The following is a 21,421-nucleotide window of genomic DNA, read 5'->3' as shown; positions in this document are numbered from 1 at the left end:
AGCTACAAGGACATGATCCAGAATAGTATTTTTCAAATTCTTAGCTATGAACCATTTACAGTTGCAAAATAGTAAAAAGCAGCAGCTCAATTCCTCCAGGGAGGCAGAGCAGTAACAAGTCACAAGCACTTTAATTTTATTACTAAGGAGTATCTACCTACCAAACTGCCAGGAGCACTTCCATTCTTCCAAGACAGTACAGATGAAGGGTAACTATAAAACTTGGTGTTCTGACTACCCATCCCTGAAGAAGCAATTTAAAGGTCTAAAATAAATGAGTGAAAAGTGGGGAGGAGGGGGAGGCAGGGTATAACACTCTCTAAAGTAGGAAAAATATTGATCTAAAAAATACTCTGCATATTGAAGCTAATTCATCTCAAACTCATCATAAGAAACAGGACCAAAATGTCAAGTTATGTCAGGTATCTACACACAGATATGTTAAACTACCAAACTACAAACACGAACTAGGACTCTGTTGTCAGCCATGCAGATGAGAGGGTCAAGCACTGAGCTGCATGAGAACTAGAGCCTGACTTACAATGATTTCCATAATGTAGCACTCCTACAGAAAAAGAGTATTTATGTAAGAAATGACAACTCTTACCTCTCCATGATAAATAAGGATTTGGAAAAAGGTGTCCATAAGGAGAATGCGATCTGGTAAAATGCTGCTGCTATCCAGAAGAACAGGCTAAGATTTAAAAATAAATTCAAAAATTATCAACTGATGCAGTATTGAGCAATCAGATGGCATTGTCAGATTTTTAAATCAGTAACTTAGGAACTTTTTCAATCACTTACTAAAGCTCCCTATTTGCTCCTTTTCATGTGACACATCTGCAATCCACACAATTTCATTCTGAAGTTATCCTGCCTGATTCTATATCTGAAACTTCATGAAAGTAATAAAAAATGTATTCAAGAGCTGAAACCCCTTTCAATATTATGCACTTTACTAGTCTTTCATGTACCTCTGTATTTACCCATACAATGCCATTTATTTGATTTGTATTTCAATGCATAAGAATTCAGCAATTATTCAAGTGTAAGATTCGGGGTTTGTGGGTTGTTTGGTTTTTTTTTTTTTTTTTTAGTCTTGTTCTTGCAGCATATTAGTATTGTGCATATATATCCCCCAATACTGTATATTATTTAGGAAATCAAATATAGTATTTAAGGTTTTAAGTCACATAACACTTTATCAGTGCTATATGATTTAACTGAATCAGTATTACTAGAGATAACAAAAATATTAACTATTCCAAGAATCAAGAAAAAATATTATTCATTCTACACTGAGACGTCAGCTCCTGTTTAATCATATTTATCTTTCAATCACCAATGGAACTACTTGGTTTTCATACATGGGAGACTTGCAAGGTGCTTTTCACAAACCACCTTATTACTTTCATTTGAACTCCACTTCTAAAAGTCTTTTTATATCCTCATGAATAATCTAAAAAAAAAAACCTAAAAGAAGTTAAAAATACAACCTGCCAAGATCTTTGACTACTATGTTTGTTTTCACTGACTTACTCTCTTTTATGCAACTACTTTTGTTATCTGCTGACACAAAGTGCCTGACACTTCTTTCAGAAGCTTCTTGGAAGACCAGCTTTTTATTTTCGGTTTATACAGAATGTGCCATGACAAGGTCAGCTGGAAGGTTCTGTACTAAATCTACTTACAATGGGAATCATATTAAAATTAGAAACTTTGGATTAAGGCAATAAAATTGAGGAAATTTTGTACATTTTTAAAAAACCCTCAACTTTTCTTTCAGGCAACAGTGAAAGTACATTTTTAAGTAAAATCATTTTTCTTTGTTTACATTCTGGCTCCACAAAACCAAAAAAAAGCTCTCAAAAACTAACAAAAAAGTACCATCCTTAGGTTTAAAACATAACCTCTTTACAAAGTGACTTTTGTTCTCAAGACTGCTACATCAAAATTCTGAGATATGCCTTGTTCATAGCTGCTTTAAATTAAGTGGATGTTATTTCTCACACAATAAATTTTAAACCAATACATTTTATAACATGTAACAGTGAAGACAGCAATCACCACTTTCTCAACAAAGCACCTTTTAACCCACTATGGAGTTATTTTACTGATACCTCTGGAGGTCCATTGAAAGAGTAGGCATAAAGAATTGGCTGAACCATGATAAGCGACTGGGTTAGATCTTGACGCATAAAATGATGACGATAGTAGGAGCTCTCATCTGGACTGTTGTTAAAAACTTGTAAGAAAGGAGATCTTCTCAAGTGAAACATGAACTGCAAAACAAGAACCACTGTTTTGAACTCTGACAGATAAAAAGGATAGTTGTACAAGGAGAGAAATATTTTCCACAAACTGCGTGAGACCAATGCCACTGAATTTCAAACTGAATTTCAACGCCTTTAACATTCTGAATCTGTATAGGCACCTTTTCCAGTTTTTACACACTCCCATGACAGTAAGAGAGGTATCAGAATGGGTAAACCTACAAAGCAGCTTTGAAATCCTTTACTGTAAATTCTGCCATTCCTATGAGGGAGGTTGCTGTTCTACAACTAAATAAGTTATAGAACGTGAACAGAAAAAGGAACATTAACCACAGCAAAGTCAAACTTTGCTAGTAAAAGCATCTGCTTTCATTGCTGAAACAAATTCTCCACATGCTGATTTTATCTCTACACAGCACTTAACACCTACAGACAGATTAGTACATAACTGAAACAGAAATATCATGGAAGTGTGTGAAGAATCCAAAAGCGAAGTATCTGGAGCTATCAGAACGGAGAAATTTATCAGAATGGATTATTAGCAAAGAACCTATTCAAAGTTTAATACAGTCAAGGTCAAGTTCACAGAGAAGTGTCTCTTTTCTGGTCAGTATCATAAACAATATGGGAGAGAAACAAAAAAGCGAATCCATTTATTTTCCTCATGTTTTCTGAATTCCTTCATTAGAGCAGCCCTTTTCGAAGTGTCATTATATGAATTACAAATTCAGGTGAGATTGCAGGAGAAATAAAAAATATACATAGTTGGACATTTAACTGTAAGGGCAGAGGACAAAAGAGAGCACAGCAGCACAGACAACAGAAGTGATTTTCCTGATGTCACATGCCAGACAGTAGTTAGGGGCAGGGGGTCTGTTCATCTTGATATGCCTTATTGTACTCAGTGCTACAAGGACGCTTTCTTCACTGAGCATTCTCTTCCATCCCTACAGACTAACCTTCCTATAGACAAACCCACCTGTGGATAAAGTGAAAATGTTTCTGAAAATCTGAAAGAGCTTGGATCATCCTTGTGATATTCTCCAAATTTCTGACACTGAAGTAAACAAGAAAGAAAATCTATATTAAGAAATATACTTGTATGGTCATGTCATTACTGTAAATTTGGTTTTAACAGGCACATGACTTGTGGTGCTTGCAACTGAGAACAGACAGAAACCTAGCAAAAACACTGACACAAGTTTTTTTTTTTTAACAAGCAGTGATCTTCTTGCATATGAGGCTTTAAGAACTTTGTGTGTTGGCTGTTCTTCCCTAGAAAATAATTAAGCAGACTTAGATGATAGAACAGCGCAGATGAAATTGTTTAAAGTTAAATTATTAGTAACTAATTACTTACAAATAAAAATTAAAATACATTAGACAGAAAATTGAACTTTTGAAAATAAAAAAAAAATCCATATGGTTTTCTAGATACTTTGCCTCCTTTTTCTTTTTTGCTAAAAATATTTACTCTACAATATCATTACAGACAACAGAAAGTAGAGAAAACTATAATTTCTGCTAATCACATGCTAAAATTTCTCTTAATTCCTGGCAATGATAATATGTTGAGGAAACAAATAAATGAAAATGCATTTAAAAAAACCTGAAATTACACCTGCCCTTTTTAAAATTGAAAATAGAAAATCTTTGTTAATTCTGTATAACCTCAGGAGGAAATTAAGCATTCAGTTCATTTTTTGCTTTTATTTTAAAAGAAACTATCACTGAACAGTAGTCACTTATGTGTGTGCAAACAAGAAACCCATCTGAGTCACTCAATACAGCTCGTTTTACCAGTCGTATAAGCTGCCTGTCCAGCCACCTCAGCACATCAGGGCCCTCCTCTGTCTCTGCCCTGTACACTGCCAATCTAGCCATGAGAATTGCAGCAGCTTCCTGGTCAAAAGATGCAGCAATGTTTTGAATCTGAGTCTGTGCATCCGCCCAGCTGCAAAATACAAATACAGGGATTTGCATCACAGTGAAAGGAAAAAATCCAACCTCAAAACATCCCTTCAAAATTAAGGCAAAGAAACCTTAACAGTTAGCAGTTTAACAAACTCATGCTGAAGGTTCAAAAAATCTACTAGGCAGATTAAATGAGCAACCTCCCAGTTAACCATTCTTTAATTAGAAATGTTCCTTATTTGTACAGATGCCATGCAACCAGTGAAATAAAATATAATGTCACCAATAGAACACGTACCATATTTTTTACAAATTAGTGATGAAAGGTTGTTACAGAAAACATCTCTAACATCCATCCACTAATCTAATCCACATTCCCACATAACCAATTTTCTTGTGCACTTTGCCAGTTCTTTTTAATTTATAGAGTAAACTATTAATTAGACCTGTCATAAGTCACCAGAATTCTACTAATACAACTAATTAAGTTAACAACATAGTCTTTTAAACAATTAGGAAAATGCTTTTTTCAATAAACTGAATTTTCCATCAAATTAACCAAGCAATGATCTCCTTCACCTTAAATAAATGTCGCTGTACATTGAAAAATGTCTTCAAAATATTAAATATCATTTCCTAAAATTGTGAAGTATATTGAATCAAGGAAACTGCAGGTAAAGGTTATACATGGAATACCAGGTATTTACATCCCTCTGAACTGCAGTTAGCATTCTCCAGTCAAGTCATTAAGTGATTTTTGCCATTCCCTAACCCCAAAAATATCCTCAGTTTAGGCCACAGAATTTCATTCAAAGCCTTCCCTTTGTCTAAAATCACTTGGCTTTCTTCAGAGCACTCCTACAACAACATTATACACCCACTGTAACCTCTCAGAGAAAAAAGGGTCCACAGAACAAGAGAGGAAACTGTCTCAAACAAAAGACTGCTTACAAAATCTACAAAATAAAAGGCATATATATAGATATACACTCTGACTTTTCAAAAATTATTCACCACTAGTAAAACGTACTTTCTGGCAACTGTGGTCACTCTGATACGTCTCTGTCCACTGGAATGTTGGTACTGAGTCACAAACTGGATTGCACCACGTCCTCCTTGAGGAATGGGAGCATTGTGCTAAGTACAAAAGGAAAAGAAAATGAACGAGAATCTCAAGATTTTACAGTATAATTTGAAAATGTATAACTAATTACTAGCAAATCATAACATTGTTTCCAATAGGCAGCCCAAGTTACATTAATGCATTGTCTGGTGCTTTTGTTGAGTACCTTTACTACACACAGATAATCAACCTGGAGATTGTTAAGGGATGTTAGAAGAAGTTGCTGGCTTCACCAGATATCCTTAAAGCACCCAATGCTCTCTCCTTACACATTCCCTTACAGAGACAATGTTTTCTGAGGGGCCTTACAATTACTGGTTTCACCACATTCTATTTGAACACCATATGACTCACTGGAATTACAGGAGAAGAAAACTGGTAATAATCTAAAATGTTGATCAGTGGATCTCTAAGAGCACTGTCAAAACCAAGACTGGAATCCAGGTGTAAACTGCAATTTCAAAACTCTCTCAGTGAAAATACAGGTTTACATACTATATAAACAATTCAAAAGAGTAGGAGAGTTGAAATCAATTGTTGCACAAAATAATTAGGCCAGTTTTAGAGCTACTAATAAAATGAGCCCAACATAAACATACAAGAAGTAAAATCAAAACCTGGCTAATATAAGTTCAAGTTTTCACACCATTGCATAGATAACAAACTATGAAGTACAGTATGTTAAATATATAGAAACTACAGTCAGCTCAGTTCCTGAGCTGCTTCTTGGAATAAGAAATGGTATGAGAATGAGTACCACACTTGCTCCTCACATTTTCATCCTCTTTTCCCTAAGGGAAACAGGAAACCAGACTATTTGTCCTTCATGAATTTCAATGAAACCAATCTTTGCTTGCAAATACTGAGCAATAAATTAAAATGTAACACTATGTAGTAATTACCTTGTAACTAAAACAGAGAAATACTGAAAAGCCCTTTTAAATACACAGAATACAGCATTTCCACATAGTGCAATTAAAACATATTCAATAAGTAACATACTGGAAGAAAAAATTTGAGTTGGAGATTATGAACTCAAATCAAAATTTGTAGAGTTCTTTAGCGCTCATTATCACAAACAAGAAGATTAGCACACCATTAAGCAGATAGTGTCCACCTCTAAACTTTGACAACACAAAATGGCAACATCATCTTTATCCCTGCTACTGTGCTTGGGGGAATCATACAAAAATACAAGCTTTGACAGTCATATAAAGTAAGATTACTGTGTTTGCTAGACAAGTAGACAAATATTTATTACCTGGTTTACCACCTCAAAGTACAGTGCAAGTGTTGTAGTAGGATTAAGACCACAAATCTTCCACTGACAAGTGCCTCCTGTTCCAATCTCCTGCAGAAAGATTTTGTAATACTTTAATAAACCAGAAGTATTTCCTGGTTTGTGAAATACAGCATCTAGTCATTTCAGGTAACTGTTTGCAACTACTCTCGCAAGTTTTCTCCCTGCTCACTCTGTCACCTTCTCAGACAAACACTCCTGCAAAGCAACTGCAGTGCTGGATGCAGAATAATAAAAAAAAAAGAGACTGTTGTTTTAAATAATTAATAGATTAGAAAGATCAGAAGCCAGCATTAGAAAAGCAAGTCAGAAACAGGAAAATACCAGATTTTGCTTCAGCAGAGGCAAAAAGCACATACAAGTGGAATGATTATTCTAAGGTGTAGCACTAAAACTTTAAGTAATAGCTTACACACTGTATTTTACTTAGTTACACAGTCTTTAGTAACTAACAAGGTAACTGTACACAGATAGCAATGTATTTCAACTGACAATTCCTTTTTGGCATCAAAGCAACATAAATAGCCAGCAAAACCAATTAAAGTAATCCATCATCCATAATGGAGACAGGGAAACCAAATAAAACTTCTAAGGAAAACTATGCTGGCAATATTGTCACGGTGCCTGTATTCACTTGAAAGCATTATGGCTAGAAGAATTGTCCAGTTACCACTGAAATGAGCTGCATGCATTCTCATTTTATTCATATTCAGATAATTTCAAGAAAAAGGGGTTTGGAATATAAATTAATCATGATAAAACTGAAAAGCAACAGACGATCTCACAAGCGAATTTCTATTACCCCCTATGAAATAGGTATGTAGCTTAAATAGGGATATGTACCTTTAATTCGTTTTTGGGTTTTTTAACTTTTATTGCAATATATGCAATGAAATGAGAAAAATCTTTACCTGATCACGAAGGGAAAATTAAAAAAAACACTGGTTATATTGAATTTTCTATATTCTCAAAGATGCAGTCATAAATACAAGGAAAATTTAAGGAATAAAAGTGCTTGATTAAAGCAGGCCATTTGTGAGTGTTTTCATACTGGGAAATGCTCTACTAGGCAAATTGTTAGGAACAAAAGTGAGACATCTCAAATGTAAGACCTTAAGGTCACATGCAGGAACTGTTTTTTCATTGGTAATCAAAAGTTAATCATATTATCTGATAAGAAAATAAGTGATGTTTTAAGTCTAATATAATTTAAAGGTATTACTTCAGGAGCCTGCAATAGCTGGACCTTTCAATCAATTAATTAAATGTGCATTTGGCAAAACAGCTACAGAAATGGGAAGACAGAGCTCAGATAAAAGGGATGTTTCCAGTCCTGTGTCCTCCTGTTCTGTTAATTCTTTCTAAAAAACAAATTTTTATGGTTCACTTTGGATAAAAGGATACAGCTCTGATTTTAACAATAAAGCATGCTAACTCATTTTCTACTTGGTTTCTGCTACATCATCATATAACTTTTTCATAATAATTTTAAAGCAACTAAATCTAAACAATCTAAACAAGTGGACAAATCTAAAGTCCCAAGCGATCTGCAAGGTCTAATACAGTCATTACTAGGTCAGATTCAATTGTAAGCTTGCATTTAATTTAAAATCAGTAAAAAGCGACCACTTTGTCCATTTATGGAAGTTTCAGCCATTCTTCAAATCCAGAAATCTTAAACCCTATTTTTGCATAGTAGGACATTATTTTCACCAAAGTTTACTTACATTTTCTGAGACACAAGGTCCCTTAGAGTTGAGAGAGACACAGGGTCCAATCGCTCCAGAAATCTTTACTTCTCTTGAAGTCTTCATATTTCAAATAAAAATATACATTAAGATGCCAAGCTAAAGAATTCAGTCTCATTTTATTGTTAGACAATTAAAATCTCAAGGCATACAACATTACTGATACCTTTAGGAAAGGTTATAATAATGCCTGATACATCTGGAGACCCTTTTCACATGCTCAGTGTCTACACTTAATTATGTTTATTTGCTATACTAATTAGTATATATTAACAGCATGAACATAAATTGAAACATGGAGAAAAGCTGCTTGATTTATAAACATAGGAGCCTAGAAACTACACAGGGTAATGTTTCCTTTCTAATGAAAGGATTAAAATATTCAAAGATTAAAACTGAAGACTTTGTACTTTAAGATAAGCCTACACACACCTGATAAAGAATTTCTACACTATGTCCTAAACATATTTAGCTAAATTAGTTATTTATGTTCTTCCAACATCACTTTCCTCTTTGAAGTGATCTGTACATCCCTCTAGAACTGGGGCTCCCTTTTTACAATTTCTGGGATCTTTCAACAAAATTCACATCAATATGTATATTAAAAAAAAAAAGAGGGTTCAACTATTTGTCCTTATTAGTAAAAATTTAAACAGAATTTTACCAAAAATGAAAAGAGTCTCCCATATTCTTCTATAATATGGGATTGGAATATTTTTCAAGAAACATCAGGGAAGGCAGTGCCTGAACCTACAGCAAATTCAGCTCTAAGCTTATCACAATGGTGGAGGCAAAAAACAACATTGTTAAAATGCAGAATGGATTCTGTTAAGGATGGAAAGTGAAAGAAAATTTGTCCTGGACTACACAGAGAAACTGACTTACCTAAAACCAAGAAACCACTGATATCAAAATCTAAACATTCACTTTGAATGCAAGGTGAGAAGAACTACCATTATACCTAACTCACATTTACGGAATCCCAGAACCACAGAAAGATAGCTAGGACTATGTACAGCTATGTACAGGCCAAACTTAACACATCTGTTTAGCATGTTCCTAAAAATTCCTTAAAAGGGCAAAGATTTCAGTTTGCAGCCATCCTATTCTATCGTTTCACTAACAGGCTGCATTTTAGTCTGCTTACCTTTATTTCTAATGTGCCACCAAATCCCATCTTAAATTGTCCTTGCATATCTTTAGTGAATACTCTCTGAAAAGTTTGTTTGAATAATGATGTATTGAAAGAGTCTCCCATTACCATGTAACCTCTAGACAACAAAACAAACAAACAAAACCCATGAGTTAAATTAGATTACTTATAAAACTAATTTTTATTAAAGACTAAAACTAAGACAATTCACTGTGAGACATATTTTTACCTTCTTAAAATAGACTAATGTTAAATTAGTATTTTGCTACAATGTTAAGGATGAAAGTTTTAAGTGAGCTTCTTGCCCTATGCATCTTAAGGTCAGTATAGTATGTAACAAAATCTTTCACTGGGAAAATACTGTAGTGGACTTTGAAAACTAAGGATGTCTCAAGATCCTGTCATACGAAGTCTTTACTTCTGATAGTTATTATTCCAAACTATAGTGTTTTGTGTAGTTCATTCATTATTTCAGGGTTAAATCTATGCTCAAGAATCATGATTTATTTTTGTGCTTAGCAAGATTCTGTGGATATAACTACAACAGTTGCCACTTGTCATGAAATATCATACCCTGCCTTTAGAAAATAGTAATGTGAGATATTATTTTCAGTCATCAAAAAATGTTAATTAAAACCTTTTAGTAAAATATGTCAATAGGTCAAAGATTACACCCAAAAGAAGTTTCCAGGTGGATACTCAAAAATAGAATAAAATACACACAGATAGAATCAAAAATTCCTCCCTGTATGCAGGGTGTAACCAAAATCAAAATACAAGAGCTGTAGGAGAAATAAATAAACTATACATGCAGGCTACAAAAATAGGGTGAGTCCCAGGAGCAGACAGAGCAAAACAGTATAAACAAAAACACAACTTGAGTTTGATGCAGAAAAGGAATAGGTGTCAAATATGCAGGTAAAATCAAATTTAAGCATAAATATCCTGAACAGTGAAAGCTCCCAAGCTAAGGCTATACACACAGCTCTGAAGAGAAGCAGAGATTAGCATGGCCAAGCTGGCCTAAAACTCAGGAGCTGTACCTGATAGTCATCTAAAGCACTAGCTGAACCTATAAACAACAGTATATAAAAGAATGGCATAAACAAGACAGAAAGAATAACAGAGTTTTGTACCACTCTTAAGAACAAGAAAAACAAGGACAGGTCCTTGTCGTTACTGAAACCTGCCACTTACACAGATACACATGGAAAAACAAAAACAGTGTATCCGATAAATTGTTTGTTTAAAAGATATCCGTGTTATTCAAGTCTCAAAAAGATCACATTAAAATAAAACAGCAAACCCACTTATGAATAAACCAAAAATTATGGTGACAAATCTGCCAGAGGCCAAGATAGTCTAAAATTCCAGTATAAATGTAGCCATCACAGTTTGTCTGTTTACGATTTTTTTTTCAATAGCAGAATTGTTTGCAAGTGCTTCCTGTTTTACAATTCTAAGCTGCATCTTTATATACTACAAAAAAACAAAAAGACACATACCCAGTATAGTTGGGACAACACTTCATCTCCAGTAGACCAGTCTGATCCAATGCACATGCATAGATGTCAATAACATGACCATTTGTCGCAGCTCGATTAGCCAGGGCTTCAAAATGCTAAATACAAGATGAAAATACAGTTCATAGCAATTTACAATGTGAACTCTCCTCCTCTTCACATTAAATCCTGAAGTCACAAAATTTTTCTAAAACAACATTATCAGATTCTATTCACATAAAAGTATATTTTTACTAAAGTTAGTAAGACTGGAATTTTCAACACTTGGGGTTTTTTTTTTCTGATCAGCTGAGAGCCTGACTCCCACTAAAGAGAGCAGTGGTTGTTATCTAAACTATAAAATTATATTGATCATCTTCCTTTTAAACACTGCATTTTAGTGCTAGATCCAGCACAGAACTGAATTTACTAGTCTAATCTCAAGTGTCTACAATGAGAGGTGCCTGAAACTGAGCTAATTGTTTAAGCTCCCATTATAATCAATCAAGATTAGTTCAACAGGTTTTGGATGCAGTTCACCAAACCAAATGTACATTTTTAATTAAATTAGATATGACCAAACTCTACAGCCTAATTCTTCCCCAGCTACAGAGACAGTTCTGAGAACCTCTCTTAGGAGCATCAGCCTTACAACACTAGATATACCATTTGGTCACACACATTTCTGAATTAAACCAGAGAAACACGCCAAAGAACTTTAATGGGAGCTAGACAAGCCCTAACTCAATATACTGAAATTCCTGAAGAAATTCTTGAGACATACCACTATTCAGAGCCAGGTGAACAAAACCACACAATTCCCACCTCTTCATACAATTGGTCTTACTAACAGCATTTTACAGTGCTCAGCAATTTAAATGTTTACTTACTAGGAACACGTATGAGATCCCACGACCATCTCTTACCTTAGTACCCTTTTTAACATATTTTGCATTGTCTTTTTCGATGTCATGCCATGATCTTATAGGTAACTTCAATTCATCCCCTACAACCATGCCGGGTCCCTGCGTCGCTGGTCCTCCAATGAACATCATTATGCGTGCACCAGTATTGGGGAAAGTGCACTGCAGGAAGTAAATGACAAATAAAACCATTGGGTTTTGCTACAAATAAAACCATTGGGTTTTGCTACAAACTGAACAAAAGAGTTAGATATGTGGTATTTATCATACTGACAGGATTGTAACAACAATAGCATTTTTTCACTCCCAGAAGTTAAATCTGTCAGTAATTCAAAGTATCAATTTTGCCTTATTAAAATAAGTAAATGTCTATGAAATTCTAAGCATGTAAGGGATGATATCCACCAGAATCGTCTTACAAATCTGATACACATCAATTAGTAAGGTTTTTACATATTGATTGTGTATGTTTTTCTGCAAGAAAATTATCTAGCTGTAGTTTAGCACAGCTATAGTTAAAGCTTTTACCTCAAGGAGGCCGACAGCTATAGATAGGGCCACTCCAGAAGAACGTAAGGGCCGTTTTCCTTGTGGAACAGGCCAAGGATCCCGTTGCAGTTCACCCAAAAGATCAGTAAGATTCATATCAATCTTCTGCACTGGTTGCAAAAATCTGGAAACAAATACATGGAAGTAGTTTAGATTTAAGTTATTAAATAAAAATTTTATCAATTGCTCACTAGCAGTATATTAGACATATTTGAGATGTCTAATTCTAGATTCTGATCTGAATTTAGACAAGTGACTCTGCTTCATCAAAATGAAGCAGTTTGGAATTACTACTTACACACTCAGCTTAAAAAGTTGAGCAAAGAGCTTGCAAAACTGAAACTTTCAGACTTAGAGATACCACCACTATCCAGAAAGAACCCTACCTAGTCAAAAGAACAGAGCAGATGATGACCTACAAATTTCAAAAAGAAACACATTTCCCTACTTCAGTGACAACCAAAGATCAGGAGACAAATTAACACAGTAAGATCTCTTTTGTGCTGCTGCAAGCAGTCTACATATGCAGCTAATTTTTAGAGGGCAGAGACAACAAAACTGTCTTTCAATAATTTCATAAATTTCTTCTACGTCACAGTGAAATACACAGGAAAATCAAACACCAGCCTGCAATTTCCAAATGAAAGACCAAAGGGGAGAGAAGAGGAATAGAAGGAGAAGAAAAAAGGAAGGCACAACTGGATATCTGCCTAAGGGACAGATAAATAATAGATACACTAAAGCATCTATTAACACTTTCCAGCACACCAATCAACAGAAAAACCATTATTATTATTATTTATGTATCTATAATGTGCCTCTTAGAGCACTTCCAAAAATCATCCAGATGGTATTACTATTACACATTGAGTCAATTCTTCCCAGTACAAACTGCAGGAAAGAACAGTCTACTAGTAAATTTGTGCCTGACCAAGAAGGTTTGCTGTCAGTTTATTGTTTTAATGGTCATAAAAACCTATGTTTTCCAGTACATCAGTACAGTGAAGGTACATGTTTTAAGATGTTTAAACAGATCACCTGTTAGAAGGTGGTGGCTGCTGCACTTGAGGACCCCGACCGACTTGTGCAACAGCTACTTTTGTAAGCCCCAGCATTTCCTGCAGTCAAATAAATAAGATTTTATTTAAAAATTTGTTTACAGATCATTTCCCCATTAGCACCTTAATGATTTCTTTTTGTTTGCTTCTGTTCATTACCTGGAGCTGTTTTGCAGAGAGGTCCTTTGTTCCTCTGAAGACATAACTTTTAGAAATCCCTTCACAGCCAAGCTCATGAACTTGCACCATTCGGCCAAAGGTAATGAGACCTACTAATGCAGTTGGTGGCAGGAGACTAAGGGACATTTGCATGGATTCCTTCAGAGCTTGCAAGTCTTCATCTTCCATGCATGTATCCACAACATAAAGAAATATCAATGGCATCTGAGGACCACGCTTTGAGAAACAAAATTAGAATCATATGAAAAACAAATCTTGCAATATTTAAAAGATCAAAAATCAACAAGTGAGGCACATCTTGTAAAAGTTTTAATTTTAATCATACCAGTAATGTCAATGTTCCATTTAACTTAACTCTCTCTCAATTAGCAATCACGATCCAGAACAAAACCCCCAACAAAGTGAACTCTGGACAAAAAGGAAATGCTTACAACAGAAGACAAGAAAAACTCCTTTCAGGATATCAGGTAATTTTGAAGCGTGAGCCAATTACATACATCTTTTAATATCCAAGAAGCTTTTATTGCTCCAAGTGAACGTAACAATCTTAAAACTATTCACAATTACAAAAGATTCTAGCCTGATGACAGTCAATGGCATTTGACCTCCTAATTTTACTCTAGAGATAATCAGTAGTTTTTATTCTATCTAAATTAATTCTGCTGTACTATGAGCAAACATTCCATCTACTTGCATTACAAAAGTTGGCAAAGAGTACAGATTCTGTCCAGTATTCATTCTATCTTTCATTGAAATTTGTAATACTTCAGTGAGGATTCAGATTATGATTTGCCTCACTGAGATCTTACAAATTTTAATCCTCAAAAATTAATTTGGAGGTTGAAAATTTGAAACTGCAAATGTTTGCAATTTAGAGCTTTAGGTCCATTCTTCATTTCTATTCAAGTAACCTCTATCCTGAAGAAGTATGAAGATTAAAATTCAACCACCTGAATTGAATATGTATTAGCTGTTGTCTGAAAACCAGACAGCACTAGAACTAACTACTCATCATTCAAATACAAACTTAAATTCAAATGGTTAACGAGAAGTGAATGGGCAGTAAAATCTGAACTGAAATTACTTCAGCAAGCAACAGAGGTAAGCAGCCTCCTGACACAAACACAAATTAAACTCATTGTAAAGAAACAGACCTAACAGAAGTATCACCTTTAGAGGAGAACACTCTTTTTCTTTTTAAACCAGTCTTATAAGCCATCCTAATGCTCTTATTAAATGTTTTCCTTTTCCAACTGATGGCATCAACATTCAATCTACTAACAAGCACATCAATACTCACAGTCACTAAAATAGAGTGAAGAAGCAAAACTGAGATTTATTCTCTTTGTATATTGCAAGGTGATAGATGTTCAACATTCTATTTAGTGATCTTACCTGTACTACATATTCAATACTGGAGAATTGAGGCAAAAGTTCAGCTGGCTGATTCATTTCAGATATGCCAGCATAAGTAGGAGGAAACTGAAAATAAAAACACAGAAGTTAAATGTAAATAAAAGACTACAATTTCTACAAAGGAAAAAAAAAAAACAGACTTTTTTCAACAGATATTCACTATTGCTGTTATGGAAAAAATCTCAATGCAATGTCTGAAGATACTATTGCACACTCCCACTCTTGCTGTCAATTTCAGTTTACAACTGTAATTTGAAAAATCAAAGTTTTCAATCCACCTCATAGAAGTATTTTCTATATACTGAATGTTTCATTTTCTTACCTGGTTTCTCTGGTAACAAAAGTTGCAAGCCCAGAGTTTTGCTCGATAATCCACTTGACTATAAAAATACAACAGGAAAAGTTTACATAGCATGAACAATTAGTTTTTCTTCACTGTCCCTAGAATACATGTCTTTAAAACTTTAAAAAAGTTCTTTCAAATATACTTTCTCCTAAATACCCACATTACAAACAGAAAACAAGTGGAGCCTTACACAGATGTATCAGATGTTTAGGGAGAAAGAATGGTCTTCAGGGAAAAGATGCAAATAAGAAATTTAAAAATACAGACTCAGCACCTATATTAGAGCCTTTCTCCATGGTTTTAGCAAATCTTTTTAACTCTCCCTACCTCGGAATTTTTCATCTTTTTCTACCTCTATCTATTAGCTGTCAGAGCGTGGGACTAGCCTAAATATACATTATGCCCTAAAAAAACAGGTTCCAACATGACAGATATCTCTGTAACAAAAACAATATTGCTTTCAAATGATGAGTCTACCTCCTTTTGTCTACATTTTTATTAGTATTCAGACAGATAAATAAAAAATGCAAATTCTATCTTCACACCACAGAGATATCTTAAAGTCCGAGTCACATCTTAAGGGAAATAATTCTCAATGTACTCTTCTTGTTATTACATTTTCTCCTATCTACAAGAGCAAAAATATTTTTAAAATATCATTGAATCTTCAGGTAAGTCCCAGCATGCTGTAAACAAAACACAGATCTATTGCTATCTAGTTGTCTTTACCAGTTATAGAGGCCGCAAATTACCTAGCCCAAAGCGCCACACAGGCTTCTAAAGACTCCTGAGATTGAGCCTCTAACCACCCTTTCAGGGGTAAAAAAAAATCCAGTCATTACTAGCACATACAACACGGGAAAAATGTAGACAGTTCACTGTCATGTTGGCATCTGTCTGACCCTTTACAACTTTGTCTTTTCATTGTTTTTCTTCCATCCCTCAATAAAAGATAATGCTTCTGAAAAAGTTAACTTCAACTAAGTCTGACACCCATAACCAGCCATTGTGGCTGCTTAATACTGAAACACAATTTTACGTCTGCTTTAAAGCTGTCTTTTCTCCCAGGCATGGACAAGTCATTCATAAGATTAAATCTGTTCTACCAGTTCTCTGACATCATGTCTAATCTCTATCAATCAAGACCCTTCCCATGCCTATCAAACTCCAACCTAGAAACCTTTCTGCTTCTTTTCTGTACTTCTATGACAGGAATGACATATGAAACACCTCCTCTGCTTGCAACCCAAACTTACCCATGACTAGTCCACAATCATTTGAGCTTGTGCCAATACCACCCTTAAGCTTAAACAGCTTTCTACCCTCTTTCATGCCTACTTCTGATGTTAACTAAAACAGATAACCTGCTTTGGTCTACAGATGAACTAATGTCAGCAATAAACATAGTTTATTTCACTTGGAAATTGAACTATATCAGGGTCCAACAGTTCAAAAGTAACTTTTTACCCAAGTCATTTTCTAGAGGCAAAATGCAAGAGCAGACTAAATTCCAAGATGTATAGTTGCAGAAAAATAACATACCTAATCAATAATAAGTACATTGAAACAACTCATTAAATGAAAGCTATGTTTTCAGTAAATATGTTACATATGCAAACCTACGTGCAGAACCTTCTAAGGCTTATAAGTCTGCGCTGTGTAACGATGTGAGGAGTACTTGAACTTCCATACACCAGATCTTGCACACAGCTCAGCTAGCACTGTTCTCCAGACTCTAAGGCAAAGTACTGGAACAATAATATGCATTAAGTTTACCATAAGGGATTCAGAACAGCTCGGCACGTGGTCCTACTGCACAACACTGGCTCATACTGAATAGGAGGCAAGTCCGGCCGTTCTTTCAGCGGCGTGAAGAGGGCAGCCACCGGGACTACCATTCTTGTAGCTTCAAGACGACTTGAAGGCCAAACATTCCAGCTGAATCTAACTCCATCTCTGTCCTCGTTCTGCTGGATAAATTCCAGGAAGGTTGTCATGGTCAACTTCTCTCTAACACTAAAATAAAAAGATAACTGTCAGCAGAATGTTGACATGCAAAGACTTTTAGCTACTAAATGCTGAATGCACATAACAGTCACACATTCAAATACTGTAACTGAGTTACAGTCAATAAAACACTGAGCAGAGCTTCTTAAATCCTAAAATCCATGGGCAGAATTCGAAGGGGAAAGAAAATACTGCTGTATAAAATTTGTTAAGAGTTTCTAACCACATTTTTAGTATCTCATGATGCAGCCTACATGCAAACATAAAGGAATAACAATATGACATTCCACAAAAGTACATTCCTACAGTAATGCTAGGAAGTAACTTTTTAAGAAATAGAACTGCCATATTCCAATATATTATGTACCAAGAAGCAGTTTTCAACAATTCAAATTTACCATTTTGGCCTCTGTCTTAAGGCTTTCAAAATGTTCTGCTGTGATTACTCAGAAGCTGGAGAACTGGGAAGCACAGACACATCTGAAAAGCTCAACAGGTACCTGTGAACATCTGGTAAAGTCAGCAAGGAGCACTCCCTCCCTCCAATCCCAGACTCCTCAGCTACCTACACACTGTTCCAGACTATCTGCTGCATGCTACACAGTACCTTTTATAGTACATACAGCAGAGGTTTTTCCAGGAACTTGGATATCTAAACTCACACTCCCTAATAATTAAGGATTTACTGTAAAGGCATACATGAATCACCTAAAGGAAACTAGAAATACTACTATGGTCTCAATTTATACTGTAATAAGTTAATGAACAGCTATTATAAATGCTGGAACCCTCCTGAACTGGAATTTAAATCAGGAATTCTCCCAAGCACACTGACATTCTTCGTTCTGACCTAACATACATTACAGAAGATTCACAGAAATTCTCAATTTATCAAAGCCTACTTCTATCATCAAAATTATAATGGCATTGCACCTTTAGTTTCTATGACAACTAAAAACTTTTCAAGTTATTTTAAATAATAGCCTAACTTAACGCTTTTATTCTGATTGTAACTTTTAAGAAAACAGATTAACAAAATACATAAATCAAAGGGAAGTGCTGCATTTCACAGTTAATATCCTTAAGAAATAATCAACTGCCAATATTAAAAGGGCACGTCTTACTGATACTAGGAGCAAATCTGCTCTTATCTAAACACATCATGGCAATTACAACACAGGCAGCATGAGGGACTTCGTGCATAAGAGCATTTCCATCATTGCTTTTACTTGAATTTCTGCAAAGCAGGGGGACAAAGCTGAGCAAAATAAGAGAATATTTGGAAGTTGTAATTACTACAGAGAAATCAGAGACAGAAATTAACTCAGCTAAGAGAGGAAAGAACGGCCTGGCATTTGAAGAGGATATAGAATTTAAGACATTTCTCTCCTAATAAATCAAAATCCATCCATGTTTTGTAAAAAAGTTGAAGGTATTTTATCTCTGAAAAATGGGATATTAGTGCAAGAATCTGCACAACGCGACTATCTCCACTATCACCACAAATTGAATAATGTCTCCATTTAAAAATTATTTCCTGAGAAGACAGAGAAAATTGCAACTTCAGGCTATTTCAGCCATTCACTGGCAGCAACTATAGACTCACAAAATCCAGCTCCAAACACTGCAACGTGTCACACTTTCTGTCCTGAACTTCAAAGCGTTTTCTCCACATTTTGCTCTAGCTATGTTTGAAATGGCTGTACATGGATATTACTTTTACCACTCAGTTATTGCTCCTGAAAGGGCAATGTACAAACACCAGTGTGCAGTGACTAATCACATGCACATAGATACATAAACAACTTGTTGGATTTACTGGGTTAAATACTGTTATTTTCTATTAAGTATGGATTTCCTATTCAGACAGCAAAAGTGGCTAATAATCAAGATCTCCTCCACCTTATCTTCTATCCTTTTCTTCCTTTTCAAGAGCCAATAATGCCTACCTATTTCATCATTCATCAAATATGGAACTCTTGGTCCGAAAAGTTTACATTCATTACCATTGTTACAGCTATGCAGACACATTTTCTGAGACAGGTGTGGAGATACACTGCATTATACAAGAACAGCAAACCTTCCTAGCCTACAGGCTACACACCAAATTTTGGACACCTGAATGCCACAAAATACACATTGCCCACCTCAGAAAAGGGATTTTCAGAACAGCTGAAAAGCAACAGTTCCCACTTTGGGGTGCCACTGCTTTACCTTTGCTACAGATTAGGATATCCAGAAAAAAACAGAAGTCCTTTCTGGCTTGCTTCCTCCCTCCCACTGCTACAGCTGAACGTACCTTGCAAACCTACACCATGATAAACTCAACTGTGTGCCACAAAGGAGCAGCCACACTTGAATTGCACTGAGACTATCAGCACCTTTAAATGTTTACACATCACAGACAAATATGTCCCAATACAGAATACCCCCAAAATAATATCCCCTAATCCTTGCACGCATATACAAAATCAAAACATTTTTCTCTACAGCACTGTAAGAGTTCAAGCATAGATAGATCTAAGTCCCTCACAGCACCATGTGTTTAACTACCACTAAACGAGTACAGCTCACTGCACACTTTTCTTACAACACACCTATTCTCTCAGTTTATTAGGCACTAACAATCTGGTAAAAGAGATTAATAATAAACCCTTAATTCATTTTTTATGCGCAAATTACATACCAGATACAAATCTACTTCGGTTCCAAGGAACTAAAATACATGAGCACAATAGTTTAAATAGTTGCTAACTAAATCAATAGATAGCAACTAATAGTTGCTAACTAAATCAAATTGCTAACATTTTCACCACTCAAACGCAGTCATCCTCCAAATCTGCTCTCCCTCAGACCTCTCACTGAAAACTTTTTTTTTAAACAACCACAGTATGTGATAACCCACCTAAATGAAAAAGCAACGCATAATCAAACACAGCAGGGCCTGCGTTTCTCGTAGTTTTACCTACACTGGAAGGCACCCTCGCCAGTGGCACAGCGGCGTAGCCACAGCGGAGCCCCGGACAGGAGCACCACAGGCGCTGCCGGAGCGTGCCGCCCTTTACCCCCGGCCGTGGGACGGCCGTGCCCCGCCGGCCCTCCCCGAGCGCCGGCAGCCCCGGCCGAGCTGGGCGCTGCTGGGGGCCGCTCGCCCAGCCCCGGCCCGGCAGGCGCTCCCCGCCGCTCGGGAAGGGCGCTCGCCCAACCCCGGTCCGGGAGGCCGCGGGCAGTGCTGAGCAGTGACCGGCGGTAGACCCGGACTCTCAAGCCGCCGGGGGCCCCGAGAGCCATTCTGGGCACCCGGAGATCCCCCGCTGCCACGGAGGAGACGCGGGGAGCTCCCACCACGCTCGCTCCACGTCCGGCAGCCGTGCGGGGCCCCGCGGGCCGGGGTGCCCCCGTGGCTCCCAGCGCGGGGAGAGGGGCTGCCGCCTCTCCTCCCGCGGCACCCCAGCTCCGCCGGCTCGGGCTCCCCGCGCCCTGCGCTGCCCCCTCAGCGCTGCCCTGCCCGCTCACCCGCGTCCCGGCCGCCGCCGCCGCTGCTCCCGCTGCGCTCGCTCTCCCCGCCCGCCCGCTCGCAGCCGCCCCGGCGCTGCCGACGCATCAACATGGCTGATGGGAGAGTCCTTGCCACGTCAAGGGGCGGGGAGCGGGGGCGGGCTGAGCTCCGCCGCTCCCCCGCCCCCGGGACAGCCCGCCGGCCCCGGCCTCCCCGGCCAGCGCAGCGGGGTCGGCCTCAGCCTCAGCCTCAGCCTCAGCCGTCCCACAGCTCCGACTGGCGCTTCGCCGCCTTGACAGCTCCTGCTCGCGTGTGTGCCTTCGCTGCCCTGTTCGGCTTTCTTGTGAAGGTCGGTCGTCTGCATCTCGATTCCAAATCCATTCGGGAAAAAAGGCATCCCGATCACCGGGGGCAGTTTTGCCGTCTCTCC

General features: G+C 37.0%; 1 protein-coding gene across 1 annotated transcript in view; it reads right to left on the bottom strand.

The window, feature by feature from the left end:
- Positions 1-21,147, bottom strand: part of SEC23A (SEC23 homolog A, COPII coat complex component) — a 28,450-nt gene extending 7,303 nt beyond the window's left edge. Inside the window, exons 1-17 of the mRNA XM_068192874.1 lie at positions 21,009-21,147; positions 17,262-17,501; positions 15,462-15,519; positions 15,119-15,205; positions 13,703-13,939; positions 13,524-13,603; positions 12,465-12,609; positions 11,940-12,098; positions 11,017-11,132; positions 9,506-9,629; positions 8,338-8,418; positions 6,572-6,661; positions 5,218-5,324; positions 4,074-4,227; positions 3,253-3,330; positions 2,121-2,282; positions 608-694 (exon numbers count right to left, since the gene is read on the bottom strand). Coding sequence (XP_068048975.1) covers positions 608-694; positions 2,121-2,282; positions 3,253-3,330; positions 4,074-4,227; positions 5,218-5,324; positions 6,572-6,661; positions 8,338-8,418; positions 9,506-9,629; positions 11,017-11,132; positions 11,940-12,098; positions 12,465-12,609; positions 13,524-13,603; positions 13,703-13,939; positions 15,119-15,205; positions 15,462-15,519; positions 17,262-17,482 — 1,986 coding nt within the window. The 5' untranslated portion in view covers positions 17,483-17,501; positions 21,009-21,147. The remainder of the gene's footprint in view (positions 1-607; positions 695-2,120; positions 2,283-3,252; positions 3,331-4,073; positions 4,228-5,217; positions 5,325-6,571; positions 6,662-8,337; positions 8,419-9,505; positions 9,630-11,016; positions 11,133-11,939; positions 12,099-12,464; positions 12,610-13,523; positions 13,604-13,702; positions 13,940-15,118; positions 15,206-15,461; positions 15,520-17,261; positions 17,502-21,008) is intronic.
- Between the last annotated feature and the right edge of the window lie 274 nt (positions 21,148-21,421).

This window comes from Anomalospiza imberbis, chromosome 6 (assembly GCF_031753505.1).
Source record: "Anomalospiza imberbis isolate Cuckoo-Finch-1a 21T00152 chromosome 6, ASM3175350v1, whole genome shotgun sequence".
Lineage (NCBI taxonomy): Eukaryota > Metazoa > Chordata > Aves > Passeriformes > Viduidae > Anomalospiza > Anomalospiza imberbis.
The sequence above is the reverse complement of the archived record's forward strand: the minus strand, read 5'-3'. Positions and strand labels throughout refer to the sequence as shown.